The sequence below is a fragment of the Vombatus ursinus genome, unplaced genomic scaffold (assembly GCF_900497805.2).
Source record: "Vombatus ursinus unplaced genomic scaffold, bare-nosed wombat genome assembly UNPS02014801.1, whole genome shotgun sequence".
NCBI lineage: Eukaryota > Metazoa > Chordata > Mammalia > Diprotodontia > Vombatidae > Vombatus > Vombatus ursinus.
The window spans coordinates 10,841,707-10,867,300 of NW_020954579.1; the positions used below are offsets into that span (position 1 = coordinate 10,841,707).

Consider the following 25,594-nt stretch of genomic DNA (forward strand, 5'->3'; position numbering starts at 1 on the left):
TGTGTCCTGTTTGTCTGGATATTTAAATTTAAAGCAATTTTTTAAAACTCTGGGGGAAAAAATTCCCTGTAAGGTACAGGTATTATGTAATGTTATTATTCTCATTTTACAGATAAGGAAGCCAAGGTTCAAAATTAATCCCTGTCAAAACCTGGATTCAAATCCAGGTATCCCAGCTCCTAGTTCCACCCTCTTTCTCCTACATTTTATAATTTGTTTTACCTAATTATTATATAACTAATCCTTAAACATTCTACAGATATTTGCTAAGCATCTTCTATGTTCTGGACATGGTGCTAAGCACTAAGGGAGTTACAAAGATAAATAAAGAAATATTTCCCTGTCCTCAAGGACCTTACAGTCTAAAAGGGGAAACATGCCATCCCACCTCTTTATTAGTTTACTGCTTATATTCTGATAATCCACTGTTCTGCTTTAGTATAATTTTGGAAAATAAAGGACATCCTTGTAGTAAATCCCATATTCTCTTAAGGTTTTGAAAACAGTACTCTTGCTTTTGTCAGCACAGACTCATTCAGATTCTACACATCCACAGCAAAGAGCATCACAGCGGGAAAAATAAACTGCTGAAGTTAAATAACTGCTACTTCTGCACTTTGAAAAACCTGTGGTTTCATTAGAACTTTCTTTACCAGAACAGATTGCAGCCTAGACCAAAAGATGCTATATCCCCTAGTTGCCAATTTTCTGGTGATGTGTCTCTTGGCTCTTAGTTATGTCCATCTATGAATAATAGTCCCTCTGTCCCCTCCCACCCTCATCTGCTGTTCAGTCTGTGTTTAAAGTCTATCTAGTTCAGGTAGGAACTGGCTGAGTCTGTACTTGTCCAACATAATAACAGCAATTCAAAAAAACACTTATTAATCAACTATTGTATGCAAGGCCACTGTGCTAGGTACTGGGGATACAGAGACTCAAAAAAACCACCCTCTGACCTCAAGGAGAAAATATTCTACCTGAGGCAAGACAACATGCTTGTATTTATAGGGATAGAGACAGGAACTGTGATTTCATTGGTATAGAAAATGCCCAGGTGAGAAAACTCTTCTCCATGTAAAAGGGCATCTTCCTGTGCAATTTGTAATCATAAGAGTTATCTAGAACACTGAGAGGATAAGTAATTTACCCGTGGTCACAAAATCCGAAGACATCAGAGGCAAGTCCTAAACCTAAGTCTTCCCTATTCACTGCCCCACTCTGTAAATATAATTTGCAAGTAAAACACAGGGTATTTAGAGAAAGGATTAACTACTAGCAACTGAGATGAGTGAATATCAGACAAGGTATTACAGAGGAGGTAGCATATGACCTGAGACTTTATGAAAGACAAGGATATTGAGAAGTGGAAATGAGGGAGGAGTATGTTTTAGATGATGACATTTTGTGAATTCGTGGAGTTGGAAGATGATGTGTTTAGTTTAGAGAACAGCCAGTAGGCTAATTTGGCAGGAATACAGAGTTCAACAAGGGACAGTAATATGAAAGAAGTCTAAAAAGATAAGTTAGTGCCAGAATACAGAGGGCCTCTTCAGTGCTAGGCTGAAGATTGTGTTTTATCCTAGAGGCAAGGTTTTTTGAGCAGTCAGACCTATCTCTTGGAAATATTAATTTAGCAGTTATATAGGGGATGAATTAGAGAGTAGAGACACTAGAAGTAGGGAACCCCGAAATCTTCCCCAGAGACCAGTGATAAAGGTCTGAATTAGGATGATAATTATGTAGCTATGAAGATACTGTACAGAGTTCACAAACCTTGGCAACTGAATGGATATATAGGGTAAAGGAAAAGCAAGAGTTAAGGTGGGGAAGGGGGGGTGAAGGGACACTGGAGAAAGATGCTCAGGTACACTTCTGGGCAGGCAGCCACATGGAGTGAGGGCAATTTATTCTGTCTCACCCTCTGGGAGCTTCCTATTTTTACTAATTATTCTTACTAACTAGGTGTTGTGTTCTACTGTTTCTATGCTGCACAAGATCAAAAGTGTTCTTTCTGCCTCCTTTATTTGGCTCCCTGGTCCTTCTCTAGTTATGGCACTGAGCCCAGAAAGGAACCAAAAGTCTTTGTGAGGCTAACAATGGAAATGTCAGTCAAGGCATGGAAACCTCGACCACAACCTTTTTTCTGCCCTTTAACTGGGTCCCATTTATGTGGATTAGAGGGACAAGTTTTATGCCTGACTTCCTCATCAACATCTATCCCTTCTGTGCACATTTGAATAAATCTTACTGTGCCTTTGCATTTCACTCAAAAATTGGAGATAACAATATTCAAACATAGGTAGTAGTCTTCATATCTGTAAAAATGGCTAAGAATTCCTGTTTTTTGTATTTCCTTCTTTCCTAAGGCATGACAGTCAGTGTCGATAACCTGGATGGCATTCTGGGAAACATGGGAGTCAAGCTCACAAATGAAGAATTAGAGAATCTACTGAAAGAGATACCAGTTGACCGTGAGTATTTTGACACGCTTCTAGCCACATTAATCTTCAAGATAGCTTGGGCTCATATGGAAGAATTTCAAAAACACATTTAGCCATAAATCAGCAAATATTGAGTGCCTGTGGTGCTAAGTGCTGAAGAGAATACAAAAAAATAAAATAAAATAATTCATAAAATTATGGCAGCCAGTGGCGCAGTAGAAAGACTGCTCAACCTGGAGTCAGGAAGACATATTCAAATCCAACCTAAGATACTTACAAGCTGTGTGATCCTGGGTAAGTCACTTAATCTCTATTTGCCTCAGTTTCCTCCATTGTAAAATGGAAATAATACTAGCACCTGCCTCGAAGGATTGATATGAGGATCAAATGAGATAATAGTTGTAAAACAGCACAATGTCTGGCACAGAGTAGGGGCTACATAAATGCTAGCGATAATGATGATGATGATGATACATTTTTTTTAAACTTCCCAACATTAATAACTTGGATTCTAATTATGCTAGAAACCATCTACAATTGCTATGAAAAAGCACGGGTTGTGTTTTCTCCTTATAACTGATGTAGCTTTTACTTTTTCTGAAGACAGATGATCTATTTTATTGTCTTAACACCATTTTCTGTTCATCACAAGGTCTAAAATAAGATTATGTGCAATGTGTAATATAGTTGTCCTAATGGTTCAATGATGAAAAAAGATCTGTGATTTTAATGTAGATCACAATATGGATAGCACCATCCCAATTTAGTTAGTTTCTGTGACTCTTTCATCATGTGATAGCCAGTTCTCTGGTGGTAAATCCCTCCAAACTTAACTAGGCTATGGCTTGAACAAGAGGTACACAATCGATCCTAGGGTCCATGTTCTAAACCTTGGTTGAAACTGTCAGAGCTTGTGTTCTATGAGCACAGATTTTTCTGAAAAGCCAGCATTGCTCTATACCATAAGGAGCAATCAAAATTAAATTTTAGTGAAGGAATTGTTCTAAACTTCAAAAAAAAATTTTTTTAAACATCATTTACAATCTATTTTGTGTTTCCTAAGTTGAATTAGCAGCTAGATGGCTCAGTGGATAGAGCACTGGACTTGGAGTCAAGAAAACATGAATTCAAAACCAGCCTCAGACACTTACTAGCTGTGTGACCCTGGGCGAGTCGCTTAACCTCTGTTTGCCTTAATCCACTGAAGAAGGAAATGGCAAACCACTTCAGTATCCTCGCTAACCCCATAGACATATGGTCCACAGGGTCATGAAGAGTCAGCCATGACTGAATGACCAAACAAACAAAACAAGTACATAGTTTGTCAGGCACTTTCCTAAGTGCTTTACAATTACAGTTATTTCATTTGATCCTCACAGCAACACTGCAAAGTGGGTGCAGTTATTATCTCCATTTTACAGTTGAGGAAACTGAGGCAAATGAGGTAAGTGACTTACCCAGGGTCACATACCTGGTAAGTGTCCGAGATTAGATTTGAACTTGGGTCCTCCTGACTCCAGGCCCAGTGCTCTATCCACTGTACCACCTAGCCAAATTAGTGGAAATACATTAAAGAATATGTGATTACCCACGAGACTGATAGCTCTGCTTATCAGTGTGGGGCTAAATAGGATACAAATCTAGACTGTATAAGTTCAACCCACTTCAGAACTTTTCTCTGTATCTGTGACTTCCCGAATGTGGCCACTGAGTGTAAACTATACCTTGTGTTGCAGATTATGGAAATGTAGACTTGAATAAGTTGATCGACTCTGTGAAGTCTGTAAAAGGTATGTGAAAAGCCCTACAGAAGAACCATAACACAGGTACCCTATAACATCATATCAGTTGGATGCTTGTGTTATCTGATGACCTTAAATTCTTTTTTGGAACCATCTGTGTGTGGATGGATGTCTACAGTTCTGTGTCTTTGTAGCAAGTATTATCTAGCTATCTATCTCTATGTATGCATTTATATATGTATGTGTTTACATATATACATATTTTATATAGATGAATATTCTTTTCAGTTTTGCCAAATGATGTGACTCACTCTATCACAAAAAAAATCACAACACTGAAGTGAAAGATTGATGATTATTTGGGATATTGATCAGTAGACACAATATGGGGATTAGGATTTTTTAAAAACTTATATATTATCAAGAAAAAAAAATTAAAATGGGAGACTACTTTTGAAATACTTGATATTTCTGTACCAAGATCTCTAACAGGGATTAGAGAAAAGGTGTGGGGGAGGGGGTAATACCTTGTTAAAAAAATTAGATCTTTCATATAGTTATACGCTTACCTCACAGGATTATTGTGAGGATCAAATGAGATAACATATAAAGTACTTTACAAACCTTAAAGCATTATATGTGCTAAGTATTATTTTAATCATTATCACCTGTGAGGTACTATAATTTGTCTTAATTATTTTAATGGCAAAGTTGACATGAGAACACATTTCATGCTACTTCCAGTTATCTTTCCTTTCATTGTCTCTCTCTACACACACTTGGTAGGGAGGGGCACCTCCAGTCTCCCTTATCCATATCTTGCCACTGGACCCAGATGGCTCTGGAGGAGAAAGTGAGGCTGGTGACTTTGTACAACCTTCCCTCACTTAAATCCAATTTATTTGCAAGTCATGGCATCACTTTCCTGATGTCATGGTCCTCTTCAAGAACAAAGGACAAACAACAACAACAGCTTTAGTGACACGCACTTGGGCAAATCTTGCTGTTTATACATTTTTCAGACTCAATTTGGGAATGTCAATAGTTGGTTGTAAATGTTGCTTGTCATATACAAGGGTTTTTTCTTTGTTTTTCCTAATGGGGGAAGGAGAAAATGGGGGAAAAGGAAAATAGATTTTTGTTAACTGGGAAAAATAAAACAAAAAAATTTTAAAAGGATATAGAAAGACTCATCCAAAAGTAAAAAGATATCCTATCTCACATGCTCCATGAGGCATATTCTAGTCATGGCATATATATGCAAAATAAATACAAGGTCTTTGGGGGTCTAGGACAGGCACCAGGATCTAGAGGGATCAGGAAAAAATCTGATGTAAAAGATGGCACTTGAACTGAGATTTGAAGGAAATTAGAGATTCTAAGGGGTAGAGATAAGCAAACAGAACATTCCAGGTATGGAGTACAGCCAGCGTGAAAGCACAGACAGGAAATGGAATGTTGCGTGTAAAATGCCACAAAAGTCATCTTGACTAGACCACAGTGTGTGTGAAGGAGGGTTATGTATAATAACACTGAAAAGGTAGTTTGGAACCAGATTTCAAAAAGCTTTAGATTCCAAGTAGAAGAGTTTCACATGTTCATAGAAGGAAATAAGCCAGTGAAATTGATTGGTCAGAGGAGTGAGTAGGCAAAGGAGTGGGGAAGAGGAGGACTATTCCTGTGCTTTAAGATTATCATTTTGGTAGCTGTGTGGAAGATGGATGGAACAGGCGAGTAACTTGAGGCAGTTTCTATCTCACATTGGTGTCAGTAAGACATATCTAAGACTCTCAAGTTATTGGTTCTAGCTGCCAGTACCACTTTCTTCTTCCCCTCTGAAGCTACCTCCACCTGGTTCACAAAATAATTGATGGCCCTTTAAAAGACTAGGCCTGGAATAATCAATCCACACTTGCTGTCCTGTAAAGGACTTGACTTGGAATAGCACTGCCTCTTGTGATGCTAGTTAAAAACTCAGACATTCCCAGATCAGCCAAGACATAAAGCTATCTTTAATACAAGAGGGGACAATTAGGGCATTTCTGCCAGACTGCCTCTCCTGATTTGGGCCCTTTTTCTTTTTTCTGGTTTTTTTCAAAGGCATATATACCCACTTGGAATATTTTTACCCGCTAATGAAAATAAAAGAGATACATTCTAGAGTAGTAAACAGAGGAAGGGGAAACCTTAAAATCAGTACAACTTGGGTTCAAGACCTAGCTCTGACACATCCTAGCTGTGCAACCATGGGCAAGACATATGACCTTGCAGAGGTTGCCCACAGGCAACTCTAAACTACAAGTTGCAGAGAAGTTGATAGCCTGGAACATAGTAAGCACTTAATAAATACTTGTTGTTTGTTTGATTGATTGATTGATAAACATCACTGGAAGGAATTCCATACAGAAGAAATCACAGATCCAGACAAAACAATAAAGAAAAAGATCCAGGCACTTTTTTAGTGGCTCATTTTTTCTGTTCACGTAATTGTGCTGTTCAGCCATAATGGCCCAGTAATTCCAACCACATCCCATTCTACAGAGAACTTGAGAAAACAACAGTTCAATTCTTACCAGCCAAAAAAAAAAAATGGGAACAGAAACAACAGAGCATACATTTCCTGTTCCCTGGACTTTAGCAACATTAATGAAAGTATGCCCACTACATTACATAGGTTATTTAGGTTAGATTGTAGGCTTTTTGAGGGTAGGTAGCCTCTCTTTGTATTTCTAGCACTTGTCACAGTGCCCAGCACATAATTAGGGAGGCACTTAATAAATGTTTGCTGAATTGAATTGAACTGAATTATGGGGTCAGCTAGGTGGCACAGTGGAGAGAGCTCTGGGCCTGGATTAGGAAAGAACAGAGTTCAGATTGTCCCTTGCCCCCTAGCTACATGACCCTGGGCAAGTCACTTAACATCTATTTGCCTCAGTTTCCTCACCTGTAAGATGGGAATAATAATAGCCCCTACCTCCCAAGGTTGTTGTGAGGATCAAATGAGATAACAATTGTAAAGCACTTAGCACGAAGCCTAGCACCTAGTAAGTGATATGAGATATATATGTACATGTATGTATACATGTGTACAGATGTGTTTGCTATTAGCAAATCCTACCTCTGATACATACTGTGACCCTGGGCCAGTCATTTAACCTCTAGGAAATTCTCTAATATAGATAAAGTATTCCTTGTACTCATGAAATCACAGTTTCAGCCCCTATCCTTATTATCACCACTATTAAGGTGAATTTGTTATTTTTAGAAAGCACTTTTCTATTTTAAAAGAAATTGGGCAACATAAAAGCTTGTGTCCACAGAATGAAAGGGAAAAGTAGTAGATTCTCCTTGCTCTTTGCCAACGGAGGTACTCTCTATCTTCCTACAATGTCTCATTCAAGGCAGGATTTGGGATCCAGAGATGTTTCCTCAGAGCACAACTTTGATTTCTAGAGTAAGTTTTCTAATTAATTATTTGGGGAATTTGATATTCTATTAGAGAGAAGAAGCTACAGTAAAGGAAAGGATACTTCCATCATCTCAGATGACATGGAGGAAAAGTAGAATTACATTTTGGGGAAAATCATGAAAAATCATCACCGTGCTAGACTGTGTTTTATGGTTTCAGAATTTCATGCCATTTTGGTCATGATCAATAATATCACTGTCTCTGGAGATCACTGCCTCTGGGTCTCAGATTATTCCTTTTCTTTCAGCTGATGGAAAAATAGATCAGGATAAATCGAAGGAGACTCTGAAGACTTTTAAAAGTGAGTAAGAACTTAGGGTAAGGAGACACAGTGAAAAATACCTGGTTTCAAATCCTGGTTCTATTACTACCCATGTGATGCTGGTCAGACACTTTGCCTCTTGGGGTCTTAGTTTTCTCATTGTAAAATTGGAAGATCTAAATAGATGAGCCCAAGTCCTTTACAGCTCTAGATCTTATGGTCCTTTTTGATATCTAAAAACCTCCTCGTATTTTTCCTGGGGCAGCTAGGTGGTGCAGTGGATAGAGCACCAGGCCTAGAGTCAAGAAGACCTGAATTCAAATCCCTCCTCAAACACTTACTAGTTTTGTGACCCTGGGTAAGTCACTTAATCCTGTTTGCCTTAGTTTCCTCATCTGTGAAATGAGCTGAAGAAAGAAATGGCAAACCACTCCAGTATCTTTGTCAAAAATACCCTAGATGGGGGGCAGCTAGGTGGCACAGTGGATAGAGCATCGGCCCTGGATTCAGGAGGACTTGAGTTCAAATGTGGCCTAAGACAAAAAAACACTTAGTAGCTGTGTGACCCTGGGCAAGTCACTTAACCCCATTGCCTAGCCAAAAAAATTTTTTTAATTAAGAAAAGAGTACCCTAGATGGGATCATGAAGAATCAGACATAACTGAACAACAACAAATTTTTCCCATAATTGTCTTAATAAAGCCAACTCACCGATTTTTTTTAGTGAGATCTTTGTATCTTATTACTTATTACTTAATATATCTGCATTTATAGATCATCTTTAGGAACTTCAGAAAATAATTTGATTCCTGTTCCCAATGTGGAAACAATCCAGTTCTAGGTCTTCATGACAGAAAATTGAGGAATTGATACTTATCCAATTAATTTAGTCAGTATAAAGACCCAATCTAATAATTTAGGCAAAAAAATCAATAATTCCTTTTTGCCAAAGTGGTTAAATCATGGAATTTTCAAGCTAGAAAAGTTCTAGGAGAAGATCATAATGCCTTCATCTTTAGATCTGGAAATGGGATTAGACCAGATAAATGTCTTGACCAAGGTTGCAGGGCAAATTAGTGACAGAGCTAGAGGTGTCCTCATGTCAAGTCCTGCTCTCTCTCTATTACACTGTGAAATCTACTTTCTCTATTTGTTTTGTATACACTATTAGAGAAATAGATTGCCATAAAAGATAGTGAACCAACCTTAAGGTCACGAAGATCTGGGTTCAAATCCTGCCTCATATACTTGCTATCTGTTTGATCCCAGGTGAGTCGTTCACCTCTCTGTGCCTTTGTTTCCTCATCTGTAAAATAAAAGGGTTGGACTCCATGGCCTCTAAGGTCTTTTTCAAATCTAATTTTGTGATCCTCTGACACTAGCCTCTCCATGGCCCAGACCACTCTCATAGGCTTTTAAGTGACAGAACAAGTGTACTGGAAGAGTTTCCTATAACAGGGAAATTACAGGTCTGGTCAAAAAAAGAATATGCTAGTTACTCATACAAAATAGGCTTTAGGTCATTTCTCTTGAATCAAGATCAGAGGAATGGGTTTAATTTTTGATTGTAGTCCTTTGAATACATGTCAGTTATCTTCACTTATTTCCCCACTGAAATGGGAAATGATAATGTGTAGGCATCAGTGACATTTTCACCTTCAGGAAACATTCATTTCCTCATTTTTGTCTCTCACTTTTCCTCTTTTTCCCTAGAGGAAAAGATTGATCCTCATAGCATAGACACAATGCTGGGAAACATGGGCATAGAATTCACAGAAGAGGAACTTGAGAAGCTAAAGCAGCATCTACCAATTGATGGTGAGTTCTAGTGTTAAGAGAATAGGCCTGGATATGAGAAATTTCTTCAGTTCCATTCAATAATATTTATAAAGTACCAACCATGTTCCATTCATACCCATGTGATTCAAGCTTCTCCTGATTCTAAATTCAGGGCTTGTTCTACTATACCATGTTTCATAGAAAGACTTTTTTTGTTTGTTTTTAATTGAGGTTAAGTGACTTGACCAGGGTCACACAGCTAGTAAGTGTCAAGTGCTTGGTCTGAGGCCGAATTTGAACTCAGGTCCTCCTGACTTCAGGGCCGGTGCTCTATCCACTGCACCACCTAGCTGCCCCTTCATAGAAAGATTGTTAACAACACCGTAGTGCCTGTGATAAGTAACAAATGAATGATTCGGACAATATAAATTCTATGTTGACTTTAGCCTAAGTAGAACTGTCCCTATGGTTGCAATAGTCAGGAAAGGCTTCATGGAGGAGAAGAAGGAATTAAGCCTTACATGACAGGCCTTACATGACAAATTGTTTGAGCTTCTTGGGAATGAGATTAAGAAGGGAGGTCAGAATAATAATAACAAAGAGAGGAAGGCACATGGCTAATAATTGACTGAGGGAATGGTGAGTAAACCAGTTTAGCTAGTGCAGAGGGTATATGTAAGGTGGGGTTAGGACCTGTTTTGAGGTATGTTCAAACCAAACTCATTATTATTTAAATATGCCCTGTGCTTTTTCTCTTCCTCATCTTTGTTCAAGTCATATCTTCCTCTGTATGTAAGCATTGCTCTTCTCCCCCAGCTAGAAGTGATCTTTTACTATCGTCTCATCTCATCTAAGAAGCTAAGCAGGATGAGTCCTCATCAGTATGTGGTTGGAATATTGCCTGGAAATATCAGGTGCTATGGGTTTTAGTTATTGCTCCAGCACAATGGAAAGCATGTTAGTTTTGAAGTCAGATGACTTGGGTTCAAATCGAGGCTGATTAGCTATATGACTTTGGGCAAGTCACTCAACCACTATGGGCCTTAGTTTCCTCATCTGTAAAATGAGATGGTTAAAATGACCAGATGACTTCTACGTCACTTCGAGCTTTAGGTCTCGAATCCTAGGAGCTCTCATAATACTTTGTACCTCTCAGATGGAAATTATTACATTCTATGTTGTATTCTGGACATCTGTCTATCTTTCCAAATAGATACTATGTTCCTTGAAGGCAGAGACTGTCTTAACTCTTAGCACAATGCCTTGCATATAGCAGGCTGCCTATAAATGTTTATTCAATGATGGAATCTCATTTCACTACCTGAGTAATCTGAATTGTGCTTTTTATCTTACAGTTCATGAAAAGATGAATCATGAGATGGTGATGGAAGCCTTGAAGAATTTTAAAGGTGAGCAAATAAAATGATTTTAAGAAGTCTTGGTCTTTCCTATTTTAGACTGTCAGTTTTATTTCCTAGCTACTCAGCTAGGAATTTATTAAGTTCCTCCTACGTGCAGGACACTGTGCTAGGCATTGGAGTAAATGCAAAATTTAGAGAAGAGATGGCCCCCTCCTTTCTGAAACTTCTTGTCTAGGAGTGAGCCCCTATGTGTGATTTTATTCATCAGACATTTCTGTACAAAGACTTTACGTTTCTTTAGTTATACCTGAATAGGAGCAAATCATTAACAGTTGTATGTTGTTTCTAGCAAGTCCCATATTCCCTTTCATTTTTTCACATTTTCAAACATTCACTTGAACAACTAAATTATAGGTTTTAATGCGAGACAGTGAGATAAATGGGAGACAGTTCTGTAGTGAATTTGGCCAAAACTTTTTTTTAGGCTGAGTCTCTCTATTTCTCCTAGGCTGGAAGTGCAGCAGCCACTCACCAGCCCAACTCCACTAATCAGCCCAGAAGTTTCGCCTTGCTCTGTTTCTGACTCGATGGCCTGCCCCTGCTTATGCCTGAAGCCCCACCTCTACCTAGCACTCACCCTCTTGGTGCCTGACTTAGAGTGGAAGCCTATCAGCTTAGCCCTACCACAGGCTCAGAACTGAGCTCAAAGGATCCACAAGCCTCAGCTTCCCCAGTAGCTGGGATACAGATGTGGGCCGCTATGTCTGATAGCAGAGACAGTTAATCTGATGCTTAAAGAACCAAAAAAATCAAGCCAAACTTGTTGGTCAGATCCTCTTGTTGTTGAGTCGTTTCAGTCATGTCTCACTGTTCGTGACCCCATTTGGGGTTTTCTTGGCAAAGATACTGGAGTAATTTGCCATTTCCTTCTCCAACTCATTTTACAGATGAGGAAACTGAGGCAAACTGAGGCAAACAATTTAAGTGACTTGTTCAGGGTCACACAGCTAGTAAATGTTTGAGATCAGATTTGAACTCAAGAAGATGAGTCTTCCTGATCCCAGGCCCAGTGTTCTATCCACTGTACCATCTAGATACCAACACAAATAGTACATGTATGAGGCCAAATTTGAACTCATGTCTTCCTGACTCCAGGCCCAGCACTCTTTCCACTCTTTCCACTGTGACATCTATATGCCCATTCTTTTAGAATGGACTGTCAAACCCTACTTCACTTCACAACTTATAGCTTTATCTTTTGAGGAATAAAATAGTTACATGGACCAAGGTAAAGCGGACAGGTTCTATTTATGAACTTCTAGTACATTTACTGGGTGTGCTTGAATAGGTCTTGTTTCTTTAGTTTAAAGAATTATGAAACATAGACATAGAGAGTAGTTGGTACCTTTCATACTTAAGCATTATTACATTATATTACTTTATTCTCATTTTTCATTTTCCCCCTTTTTCCTAAGGAGGAAAGGTGAATGCCAATAATTTGGATGTGGTTCTGAAAAATATGGGGATCAAATTCACGAATGAGGAACTAAAGGAAATTTTGAAACAATTGCCAGTGAATGGTGAGTCTTTCATATTGTGCTCTACAGAAAACCATAAGATTTGAGAAGCTTGGGAAGTATGTGAATGAAGTCAGTAAGCATTTATTAAGTGCTTGCTATGTTCAAGGCACTGTGCTAAGCCCTGGGGATACTGAATTGCTAATTCATTTATGGAATAAGGGAACAGGACCACAAGGGGGTCCCTCTGGGTTAAGGCATACCCAGTTCTTCGGATGCTCACCAGAAAAGATCATAATTGCAGTAAGTAAGGAGCAAAGTTTCAATCACACTTTAATAAGAGCACAGAGAGTACACAGGCAAATAGCACAAAAAGTAGAGATAAACGGCGCAGCAGCATGGGGCACAGAGGTAGACAGCATGGGGAAGGGATTGGGGTGGTGGAGGAACCACAGATTGGAGCTGGGAGTGCTCAGGCACCATGGACCCAGATGGAGATAGAAGAGTGCTTGTGGGGCAGGAGATTGGGGTCTCATTTTTATAGGATTATATATGCATGCTACCTCAGGGTTAGTTCATTAATATATCCACATCATCTCAAAAGTTATCTACATTTGATATTCTCTGCTGGTCTTACTGCTGATATCTGGAGCTTTATTTTAGGCTTGCAGACCATGGACAGTTAGCAGGATCAAAGGGCTCTTACAAGAAGGCCTAGCTGGCTTCTCCTGATTTAGCACATAATCTTAGGATGTTACTTTAGTTAATTTATAAGACAGTTTGCAAACAATCTGTGGACAGTCTATAAGTGACTTTTAGATTTCCCCTTTGCAATCTTACTTCTGGTTATTGTTACTTTATACTGGCTACTTATCAACTTACTTATTATATTAACTAAAAGTGGGGGATAGGGTCAGGCAGACTAGAACAAAATACAATTTTAACACAAATACAAAGAAAAAAAGTCCCTGCCTTTAAGGACCATACAATCTAGTGGGGGCAACACCATGCAAACAACTATGAATTAAAAAAGATACATACAGGACAAATTGGAGATAATCTCAGAGAAAAGGAATTAGCATTAAGAGGGATCAGGAAAGCCTTCTTACAGAAGCTGTTAATTTTAGGTGAGACTTGAAGGAAGGCAAGAGGCAGAGATGATGATGATGATGATGATGATGATGAAAGAGAGAGAGAGAGAGAATTCCAGGTAGGAGGATAGCCAGAGAAAATGCCCAAAGTCAGGAGATGAAGTGACTTGTTTGAGTAATAGTAGAGAGGCTGGTGTCACTGGGTTGTGGAGTAGGTAGTGAAGAGGTAAAATATAAAAAGACTGGAGAGGGTGGGAGGAGGGTAGAGGTAGGTTATGAAGGGCTTTAAATGCCAAACAGAGGAATTATATTTGATCCTGGAGGTGATAGGGAGCCAGTGGCATTCATTAAATGGGGTGTGGGGCTGGACATGGTCAGACCTCAGTTTAAGAAGATTAGTTTGACTGCTAAGTGAAAGAGGAACCGGAGTGGAGAGAGACTTGTGGCAGAAGGATCAATCTACTGGTTGTTGTAGGATCCAAGCATGAGGTGATGAAGGCCTGTTCGAAGGCTGTGGCAATGTCAGCAGAGAGAGGAGAACATATATAAGAGATAATATGAAAGTAAAAATCAAGAGACCTTGGCAAGAAAATAGATATAAATGTTGAGGGCGAGGAGTCAAGAATGAGAGAGAAAGAGAATTTGAGTAGACTCTTGCCTTACATTTATATAATGCTTTACAGTTTGCAAAGAACTTTATATTTGTCCTTCACAAAGAACTAAGTGAGATAGTGCAATGATTATGATACCCATTCTACTGCTGAAGGAACTGAATCTCAGAGATTAAGCAACTTGTCCAAAGTCACATAGCTAGTAAGTGGCAGAACCGGTACTAAAAACTCACATCTTCCAACTCCAAATTCATTGTTCCACTATACTGGACCTTCTGCTTAGTGCCAGCAACGGTCTCCACAAGGGCCACCAATCATTCCTATCATTTGAGAAAATCAAATACTAATTTAGTTTATATTTAATTCTACCCTGTAATTTATTTCATTCTGTAACTGCCTGAGCCATGTTTCTTTGTCTCTGAGTTAAATTCAGAAGTTCATGAGTCCAGAAGTTCAGCTTTCCTTTCTGAATAAGTTGTCCCATTAATCACCCTAATTCAAAGAAATATATTGAGCCTTTACACATCTTACTGCCCATGCACAATGAGGGAGACCTTACTAAACTTTCATACCTATGTATAATTAAGAGAGATCTGTTACCTCACTAACAAACCTCTCAAGATGCAGGTGGGGGCCAGGAAATCTGTTCTCTCTGCAACACTGGCTGTCGTTCAACAAAGTCTAGCTGTGACACTAACTAGCCATGCAGGGGTGGACACCACCAATGAGTTTTCCCTGGCAACAAGATGGAAGGAGGGGTTGTTGCTAGCCCTGCATTCCAGACTACCATTCAATCATATTGTTTTCCATCATCTATGTTACCTCAAACTTTGTAACCAACTGTATTATTTTGATGCTTCCTTTTCTTTGTTCTCTTGTACTGGTTGAAACTGTGTGAAGGCTAATAAGCCTTACCTTGTGGTCTTTTGGCTGACTGAGGAGCCAAGAGGACCAATTTATTGGTTACTACTAGCCTGATAAATTGAATGTGCTCAGAACTTTGTGCCTCAGTTTTACCTTAATTTCAATTGCGACACATTCAATCATTCATCTAGCATCTATTGAATACCTATGTATGTGCTGGACACTATGCCAGGCATCAGAGATACAAAGACAAAAATAAAACAGTCACTGTCCTGAAAGAACTTATACACTCCTGGAAGACACCATATGTACATAAATAAGCATAGAGAATAAATACAAGGTAAATGGTAGCTGGGAAGAGAGGAAGTACTAGCCGCTGGGAGATCAGAAAATGCTTCATGTTAAAGGTAGTGCTTGAGCTGAGCTTTGAAGGAGACAAAGGATTCCCATGGGTATAGTGCATTTCAGACATAGAAGATTGCTTATGCAAAAGCATGGTGAAAGAAAATGGAATGTCAAGTGAGTAACAGCAAGATGGCCAAATTGGCTGAATGTACATTAAGGGGAATAATGTATAATTCTAAATTGGTTAGAGCCAGGTTGTGAAAGGTTTTAAATACTAAACTGGGGAGTTTGTATCTGACCCTAGAGAGAATAGGAAGCCATTAGAGTTTATTGAGTAAACAAATGACAAGATCAGATTTGCTCTTTAGGATCTTGGTAGCTATGTAATGGGTAAATTGAAGAGAGGAGAGACTGAGGCCTGAAAACAAGTTAGGAGACTTTTGCATTGGTCTAGGCAAGAGGTCATAAATGCCTGAACTAGGGGAGTAGAGAGAAAGGATCAGATATGACAAAATGTCAGAGAGGTAGAAAATAGCAAAATCTGTCAAAGAATTGGATATGCAGCTTTAGGGCAAGTGACTAGTCAAGTATGACTTACCCTTGAAGTTTCAAACAAGGGTAACTAGAAGAATGGCAGTATTTTTGACAGAAACACAGCTGTATGAAAGATGGGTGGCTACACTCAACTTTAGAGGTCCATTAAACAGCTCATGGTACAAGATTAGAATTCAGGTGAGAATTTAGGTCTGGTATTATAAGTCTTGGAGTCATCTGAATAGAAATGACAATTGGGAGCTAATGAGATTGCTGTCTGTAGAAAGAGAAGAGATGAGAAGAGAAAAGGAGCCAGGCCCCTTGTAGAGTATGACCACAGTTAGGGAAGTAGGTATAGCTGAAGAGTCATTAAAGAGGTCTGGGAAGCAGTCAGAAGAGAACCAAGACAGAGCCATGTCACAAAAACCTAGAAAGGAGAGAAGAATATCCAGGAGGAGAAGGTGGTCGACAGTATCAAATGCTATATAAAACTGAAGAAAGGGTGAGGCCAGAGAAAAACTCATCAGATTTGTCGATTAAGAGATTATTGCTAATGTTGGAGAGAGCAGTCACTGTTGAATAATAAGATCAGAAACCAGACTGCAAAGGGTAGAGAAATGAGAGTAAATAAATTGGAGGCAATGAGAGTAGACAGGCTTGGTTTTGCTATTGTTGTTTTGTGGGCAGTGCTGCCTCGTAATGGAGGCCTTTTCATCAAAGCAGGAAACAGCATTATTAAAGAGAAAGGTTCTCATACTACAAACAGCTGTGGCTAATTTGGAGTCAAACAGTTAAGTATACTTTAGAGTAGCTGAAACTCTATAGGCTGCCCAGGGTCTTCACCACACTGGTGGCATTTAAGGCTGCTCCCTCATTTGGCTGTGGCCAAGGACACCAACTAAAACTCCCGTCTCAGTCCCTTTTGAGGGGGCAAATGAGACATAAAGCAGCAGTCAAGATTCATTAATATCCACTGTGACTCTGGATTTCTGAAGCAGTAGCAGACACATTACATCCTCAGTTGCTTAGCTCCTTCTTGTACTGACACAGTGGGAATGTGGAGGAGAAGGAAGCAACAGCATCCCCCAGCATTCCTGTATCATGCATCAGTGTTTGGCTGAACTATCGCTAAGGATCAAACCAGACATTTGAGGCAGCAAGGTAGCCCAGCTGATAGAGTGCTAGGCCTGGAGACAGGAAGACATGGGTCCAGATCTGGCCTCAAATGCTTACGAGCTACAGAATCCTGGGCAAGTCAATGTCTGTCAATTTCCTCATCTGTAAAATGGGAATAATAATAGCACCTACTTTGCAGGGGTTTTGTGTACATCTATAATAACTGTAAAGCACTTAGCACAGTGCCAGGCACATAGTAAATACTATGTAAATGTTACCTATCATCATCATCATCAACAACAACCATATAGCAACCATCACAACCAACCTGAAAATTATAAGATATTTCAGATTGGTACATAAGCTAGGAATGTGCTTTTTATGTGCCCCATGATTATTTGGGAGGCCTTCTTAGTAAAAAATATCTGCATTCAGTTCAAGAATTACCATACACAAACTAAATGAGGTATGAGATAATCAATGTCAAAGTGCTTTGAAAAGTATAAAGTGCCTTGTAATTGTAATGGTTTGTAGTATGTTATTTTATGTTAATTTCCAAAGTTATATGTTGTAAAAACACCACCACCATCACAATTTGTTTTGATTCAACTAGAAATATGCCCATGAGAACTCACCAAAATGTTTCTGGGACACCTATGCCCTTGAGAAAAGGAGTCAACAATTAGGATTATATGAGCCAACCCAGGGCTGTTTGAATCTTACTCACTAATTCACTATGGACACCATTGCCACTGCTTTTGATAATATTTTCTTTGTTCCATGATTTTATTTACAATACATGTCTTCCTCTCCAGTAGTTTTGTCTGTTTGTTTTGACCCACTAAAGAAATGATGCCATTTACAATGTTTCTCTCTTTTTCTTTCTTTTAAAATCTAGTACACACAAGGTAACCTCATGATACCATCAGGAATGTTCAATGTTACTATGATCTAACTAAAATAATACATCGGCTTAAGGAGTTTCCTCACTGGGAATTACCCATGATGAAATCAGATCTAAGCACTCTATTCATTCACCCCAACCCTCAAAAAGAAAAAATTATACCCAAGTATTAGTCAGGGGGACTCACTGAAAGGAGTTTTATGCTTTAAAAAGAGATGTTGTGCAAGGTTAAGGTTGTATCCACAATTGCAATTAGGAAGAAAAAGGTAGCAGATCCTTCTCTCTGTGTAACTGCAGTGTGAATAATCCAACCCACTTCCCTTCCTCTCCTTCTATTCTGCTGACTCTCCGTAGAAAATATATCACCTCTTTTGGAGGCTGTTTCTGGTTCTATGTCTCTGCTGCATGGGTCGAATCTGATAAGACTGTATATTTTAAAAAGAAGTTTAGGAACTAAAAAGATGTAGCCATTACATGGAGAGATTTCCCCTTTTCCCAGCTTCCTTTTAACTAAGGACCAAGAGTTTAGGGAGAGAAAAATCATGACAATTGCAAGATTCCAATGGAATACTTTTACTCTTTGGAGCATCACTACCTGTGTGTCTGAATTGTGCCCTGTTTTACAGCCAATGGGAAGGTCGAGATGAGCAATTTGATGGACTCTATACAGGCTGTTAAAGGTGAGTGAAAATTGTGATGAAAAAAGTTAAGTAAAATGAGCTCCTGATGCATGTTGGATTTTTTTAAACTATGTTTTTCTACATGATTTTCCTGAGACTTACTGATGAGATTTTTTTTTCTTGTAGAAACATTTATTTCATTTCTCTTACATTTTGAAAAATAGTCTTCATTATTCTGTGCTTTCATTAAGTCCCATGTGTCCCAAAATCTTTCCAGAGTAACATATTTCCTGTTATGTAATATGGCCTTGTGGATAGAGAGCTGGGCTTAGAGCCAATAAGCCCTGGGTTCAAGTGCCACCTCTGATACATACTGTCTGTGTGACCCTGGGCAATTCCTTTAACTTCTCTAAGATTCTGGGCAGCTCTTCAAGACTATAAATTTCAGAGAACATGCTGACTTGCATTGATAGAGGGAGTTCTTTACCTGGAAGTTTCCTATATCAATGAAATAGAAGATTCTCCATTCCTATCCCTACCCCCATCACTCATCCCTCTTATCTAGACACAGAAGCACAAAGCCAAGCTTGTATAGATGGACCAGTGGCCCCTAGTCATGGGCCAAACACTGCTGAGGCCCCTTACTACCCTTCCAGAGTTCCTGTCTGTGTCTATCTGTTTCTCTGTGTGTCTCTCACAGTCTCTGTTTCTGTCTCTATCTCTCTGTTTCTGTCTTTTTCTCTCTCACACTCACTCTCACTCTCTCAGTATTCCTGTCTCCTGCTCTTCCTCTCTTTCTTAGGGATAGGAGAGGCTAAGCTTCCAGTTTCAGTCCTGTTGCTCTCTAATAGTGAGCCCCTAGTTATATAAGAAAGAGGTAAGCAAAGAATTGGCAATTGTATAGGAATTTAGATGAGTAGAGACAATTAAGTTGGGTATTCAGATTCAAAAAATCAAACCCTACCTAATGGTCAGAAATGTATGCTGTTATATAGTAAAATCATAAAATAATGATAACCATTTATGTTTATATATTTAGCAATATATATAATAAAATTTGGAACTTTCCAATTCCTACTTCCCTGTTCACTGTGTTGACCTGCCCTTTGAGGTAAACTATATTCTTATGGACCAGGATTAAATAAACTAATTCTGTTTTGTTAGTCTCATTGTGCCTTTGCTTATTGTACTGAAGGTGGGGGAAGGAAAGAATATGATTGGGTTTAAATATTAATTTCCTACTTTGTCATCATTAGGTATATCACTTATTTCCATCTTTCACTATTCCCATCTTTTTCAAGGAGAGAAGATTGATGTGCAAGACCTGGATAAGCTACTAGGCAATATGGGGGTTGAGCTCACGGATAAGGAAATTAAGGAGCTGATGAAATACCTGCCAACTGATTGTAAGTAGTCTAAATACCACATCACCATACAGAGGAGCTTGGGTTTATGGTTTGTTCATAAGGATTCCTTCATAAAGCTGATAATTGAACCCATCAGATAGAATAAGATCACCAAGGCAAGTGAGTAGAGAGAGATGAAAGCCCAGGACAGAACCCTGAGAGACACTGATGTTTATGGGACAAGAGATGGATGATCCAGCAAAGACTAAAGAGTTGGCAGATAGGTAGGAGAAGAGTGGTCAGACAGGTAGAAGATGAGAACCAAGAGAGAGCAGTGTCAGAAGCCAACAGAGATGCTATCCTGGAGGATATGACATGGAAAACTGCAGAAAAGTCTAGAAGGTTGAGGATTGACAAAAGGCTATTGAATTGAGCAGATTTTATCTCCTCTCTTATGACCAGTGGCTGACCTTAAATTAAAATTCTACATAGCTACTTATTCTACTAGATATAACCAGAAACAGGAATCAAATACATTAAAAATGAGGAGGTATGAGAAAGGAAACTCATCATGTGGCTCTTCTATTTCTAAAAGTACATACTGTATTTATTAATCAGCTGCAGAGCTCTGTTCAGAGTTTTAATGTGAAAGGAAGAATCTGAGCCAAAAAAAAAAAAAAAAGTCGAGTACTTGTGAAGAGTGTCTCTTCATCTTCCTTCTAAAAAGTCCTGAATCTAAGACCCTGAAAAAGGACGATACATCACTAGAGTACTTGTTATGATGCACATACATATTGTATAAGTTGGATATTGCATTGAACACCTTCTACTACATTCAAAAGACACTTGAGTCATGAAATGAATCAACTTATCACATTGAAACTTTATCCCTTAGTTCCATTCTCACTGGAGGGTGGGAGGGAATAAATCAATAAAATAAAATAAAATAACAAAAAAAATTCCTAATTTTCATGCTAATTTTCATTAATTCTATAATTTCATAATTTCTATAATTTTCATATTCATAAATATTTATAAAAATTTTATCACTGTCCCTGGGTCAGACCTTTGTCTTGTCTTTCAGTTAAAGGAACCTTGTATCAGAGTGATTTGCTGGATGCCTTCAAGAACTTTAAAGGTTAGTGAGAAGCATCTGAGAAGACAGGTAAAGCTGAAACCAAGAACTTTTTGTATTTAAAATAAAAAAAACCCAATGCCCATTTTATTTCGCTAAGGTGGGAAGGTTGATGTTCATAACCTGAACAATGTGCTGAAAAACATGGGAGTTAAACTTACAGATGAGCAACTTCAAGAGGTGCTAAGATATATGCCAATTGATGGTAAGTATTTCTGATACCACTGCAGCCTTCAGGGGAGCTTGGGGCTACACAAGAGAATTTCTCAGAAGGTATGAAACATATTTCACATATTCAAGATCTGGAATACATTTAAAAAGACATAGAACTAAAATGAGAAGTCCCGTCCCATCCTGATGCTCCTTCCACCAAGGGTCAGCACCCTCCATAGCCATCATGGCTGTACAGAAGTGCCTGAAAGTGATACTAGGACTCCTGGCAGCTCTATAATAATAATCAGGGAGAGAAGGTATGTGGTAGGGGCTGGGAGGTGGATAGAGTAGAGAATAAAAATAGAAGAGAAAAGATCAGAGAGACAGACAGAAGGGAACAGGAAAGGAAAGAGTTTCACAAGGTAGAAAGTCTCCAAGTCCCATCCTGCTTCAATAAATCTCTCCATTCTGGCCATTATATTTGATTGGCTGGTGAGAGGCCTAAGTGTTAGCGGCATCAAGAAGCTAGATAAACTAGCTCTACTCCCTTAACTCGGGGCTCCTATTTTTGATACTGTCAGTTATCTCCCATTTGTTGAGTATTGTTTTCAGTTTGACATAGCATGTCCTATGCATGAATTGTGCCTTTTCTTATAGCTTATGGGAAGATGGATATAAGCAAACTGTTGAAAGAAATTAAGGCTATTCAAGGTGAGTGGCAGATTATGACGCTAAGATAAAACTGGCATCCTCATTCTTTAGAATTCTTTTTTTAAATACATCATCTTGTCCCTTCACCTACTAATGCCATCATGCCAGCGAATTATTAATACAACATTTATGCCTGTTGACCTTCAATTTCCCTCTGTAGGCATCTACAGATAAGCTCCATGACATATATCTTTACATATTTCTGCAAATTTGCTGTTTTTTTAAACAGCCAAATTCTATGTCTGAACAGCACACGCTGATGCAGAGATCTGATATTTTGCCAGTAAATTAGTTCAATATAGAAACAAATCTCTAAATTTAAGTGAAGAAAATCAAATCCTTGTGTTTGTTCACTGTCATTCAAGGTCTGTACCTCCTCTTTCTCCTCCACTGATATTTCTCCTCTTCCCATCCCCCTCTCCCAATCCCTTTAGATACCCAACAACCTTTTGTCCTCTTCCCATCCCATTATCAAAACCTGCTCTGAGGAAGGAACCTATTATCAGTCATTTATACCTTAGCATAAAGTTAAATCATTCTCATACTTTATAGAAGGCTACACTTGTACTTTTTTATAGAAAGCTATAATTACACTTATTTCATCATTTTACAGATATGGAACCTTATTTACACAAACCATATTTAGGGTCCAAGTTAATAATAAAACCAAGGTATTCTGACTGCCAAGTCAGATTTTTCCATTAAACCACACTTTCTATATATATGAAAAACAAAAACAAAAAACCAAGGTACAGCTAATATTTGATCTTTAAACATTGAATTCAAAATGTTAGCTAGCCATTAAACTATGAAGCCACTTGTATTTGTCTTTTAAGCTTTATTTTTTATTGTGAAAGGATACTCTTTGCTCCCTAGTAAAGGACTTTTAAGCATTAGCTAAGAGGATAGAAGAAGGCCTGGGAAAGACCTTAATTTAGAAAGGTCAAGGTCATCCACTGCATCTGGGCTATCACCAGTTGTGTTGTTGTTGTTGTTGTTATTCCTTCTTCATTTTCAAAGAGGATCATTATGGGGTAATGTCTTGGCTTGTGCATGAATTGGATTTAAGTGAGGCAGAGCTGCACACAGCCATGAGCTTCACTCTCTCCTCCAGAATCATCAAAGTCCAGAGGCAAGACAAAAGTCAAAGGGACTGGTGATGGCCCGGGATGTAGCAAATGACCTCGACCTTTCTAAATTAAGGTCTTTCCCAGACCTTCTTCTACCCTCTTAGCTAATGCTTAAAAGTCCTTTATTAGATTTTTGCCTTGCCACTGAACTTTGATGACTCTGGAGGAGAGGATGAGGCTGATGGCTCTGTGCAGCTCTGCTTCACTTAAATCCAATTCAAGTGAGAATCAAGACATTACCCCATGATGTCACTGGTCTTTTTTGAAAACAAAAGACAAACAACAACAACAATAGAGAACCTAGTCATAACAAGTGGCATACCTATGTTTAAGACAAGCCCAATTATTTAAATCACTTGTCTATGTAACCCTAAGTCACTGGGTAGTATCCTGTCCATACTTCACTGTGTCTGTCATTGGTTAAATTTCTCTGACTCTAACTTCAGGGTCTCCATTTAAGTACAAAAGCATTCCTTCTTAATTCCTCATTACACTTCTCTTTTAATGCTGAAATTGAGGACAATGATACATAAGTAGGTTTTTTTCATGCTTTGCAATAAGTAGGTATTGTTCTCATCAGCATCTTTCACTATTCTTTTTTAAGGAGAAAAGATTGCCATCACTGACATAGACAACCTTCTGAAAAATACAGGAATTGAATTGTCAGATCAGGAATTTCAAGAGCTGATGAAAAACCTGCCAGTTGATGGTGAGCATTTATGACACCACAATATCTTTTAGGAGAGCCGACCCTTGTGTGAGAATTTACAAAACTACACTTAACTTGATAACATGTGAGACATCTGATATACATGTAAAGATGCAGTTTTAATGGTGCAGTGGATAGAGGCCTAGAATCAGGAAGACCTGAGTTCAAATCCTGCTTCAGACATTTATTAGTTGTGTGACCCTGGGCAAGTCACTTAACCTCTGTTTGCCTTAGTTTCTTCAACTATAAATTGAGACTAATAACACCTGCCACACAGAGTTGTGAAAATCAAATTAGATAATATTTGTAAAGGGCTTAGCACATTGGTAATAGGAGCTTAATAAATGCTTATTCATTTCTCCCTGAATATTCATTCAGTGACCATTTCCCAGTACTCTTTAATCTTAAAGCTCTCCCTCTGAGATTATCCTTTATTTACATTTATCCTTTATGTATATTGTTTTTACATAGTTGCTTACATATCATCTCCCTTATTAGACTGTGAGCTTCTTGAGGGCAGGAACTAGTTTTTGTCTTTCTTTATATCCCTAGCACTTGACACAGTGTCTGATACACAGTAGGTGCTTAAATGCTTACTGACTAATTGACTGAACTTGTTACATACAGAGTAGTATCCTAGCATGCTGGAAATAAAATATGAGTAAGACATGGTCTCTGCTGTCAAGGAATTTACAGTCTGTTAGAGGAAACCAGAAAAATTTGGAGTCAGAAAACCTAAGGTAAATTCCATATCTGCCATTAGCTGCAAGTTATTTAGCTTCTCTTGGATGTGGTTTCCTCTTCTGTATTAAAGGAAGGGAGGAAGAAGGAGGAGAGAAAAACACAGAGAGAGAGGGACAGATAGAAAGACAGAAAGAGACAGACAGAAATAGAGGAAGAGAAAGAAAAACTAAGAAAGAAAGAGAGAGAAAAACTAAGAGAGAGACTAGAATATATTATCTATGCTAGAGCAAAAATTCTTTTTTGCAGATGGTATGATGGTCTATAATAGAGAACTCTAGGGCAGCTAGGTGGCACAGTAGATAGGGCCTGTAGTCAGGAAGACTCATCTTCCTAAGTTTAAATCTGACTTCAGACACTTACTAGCTGTGTGACCCTGGGCAAGTCGTGTAACTCTGTTTGCCTCAGTTTCCTCATCCGTAAAATGAGCCAGAAAAGAAAATGGCAAATCACTCTAGGATCTTTGCCGACAAAGCCCCTTGGGGAGTCAAACACAACTGAAAGTTGATTAATCAACAACAACATAAAGAACTGTAGAGAGTCTATTAAAAACTATTTGAAACAATAACTTCAGCAAAAGAGCAAGATAAAAAATAAGCCCATGTAAATTATCAGCCTTTCTGTGTATTAGCAACAACACCTAGCAGGGAGAAATGGAAAGAAAAATTGCATTTAAAATAACTACAGAATATATTAAATATTTTGTATGCCATCTACAAAGTCACACAGAGGAACTATAGAAATACAATGATAAAATACTTTTTACAGAAATAAAGTTAGACTTCAGTAAATAGAGAGGTATTAATTGCTCATGGTTGGGGCATTTCAATATAATAAAAATTACAAAATACTTTAGTTAATTTAATACAAACTATGAAAGTTTTACTTTATAAAGCTAGGAAAAACCCTAAAATTCATCTGGAGAAACAGAAGTTCAAGAATCTCAAGGGAAATAATGAAAAATATATAAAGGAATGGAGCCCAGAAATACCAAAATGTGAACTATACCACAA

General features: G+C 38.4%; 1 protein-coding gene and 1 long non-coding RNA gene across 2 annotated transcripts in view; both read left to right on the plus strand.

Annotated features, from left to right (window-relative positions):
- The first annotated feature begins 2,457 nt into the window (after positions 1-2,457).
- LOC114050829 lies at positions 2,458-7,934 on the plus strand. Its single transcript, XR_003570083.1, has 3 exons — positions 2,458-2,471; positions 4,178-4,231; positions 7,900-7,934. It is a non-coding gene; the product is annotated as an uncharacterized LOC114050829 (long non-coding RNA).
- A 1,725-nt stretch (positions 7,935-9,659) lies between these two features.
- The window catches only part of EFCAB3 (EF-hand calcium binding domain 3), a 143,737-nt gene continuing 127,802 nt past the window's right edge, over positions 9,660-25,594 (plus strand). The window contains exons 1-5 of the mRNA XM_027872970.1: positions 9,660-9,732; positions 11,049-11,102; positions 12,530-12,634; positions 18,663-18,716; positions 23,736-23,840. Of these exons, the coding sequence (XP_027728771.1) occupies positions 9,660-9,732; positions 11,049-11,102; positions 12,530-12,634; positions 18,663-18,716; positions 23,736-23,840 (391 nt within the window). The remainder of the gene's footprint in view (positions 9,733-11,048; positions 11,103-12,529; positions 12,635-18,662; positions 18,717-23,735; positions 23,841-25,594) is intronic.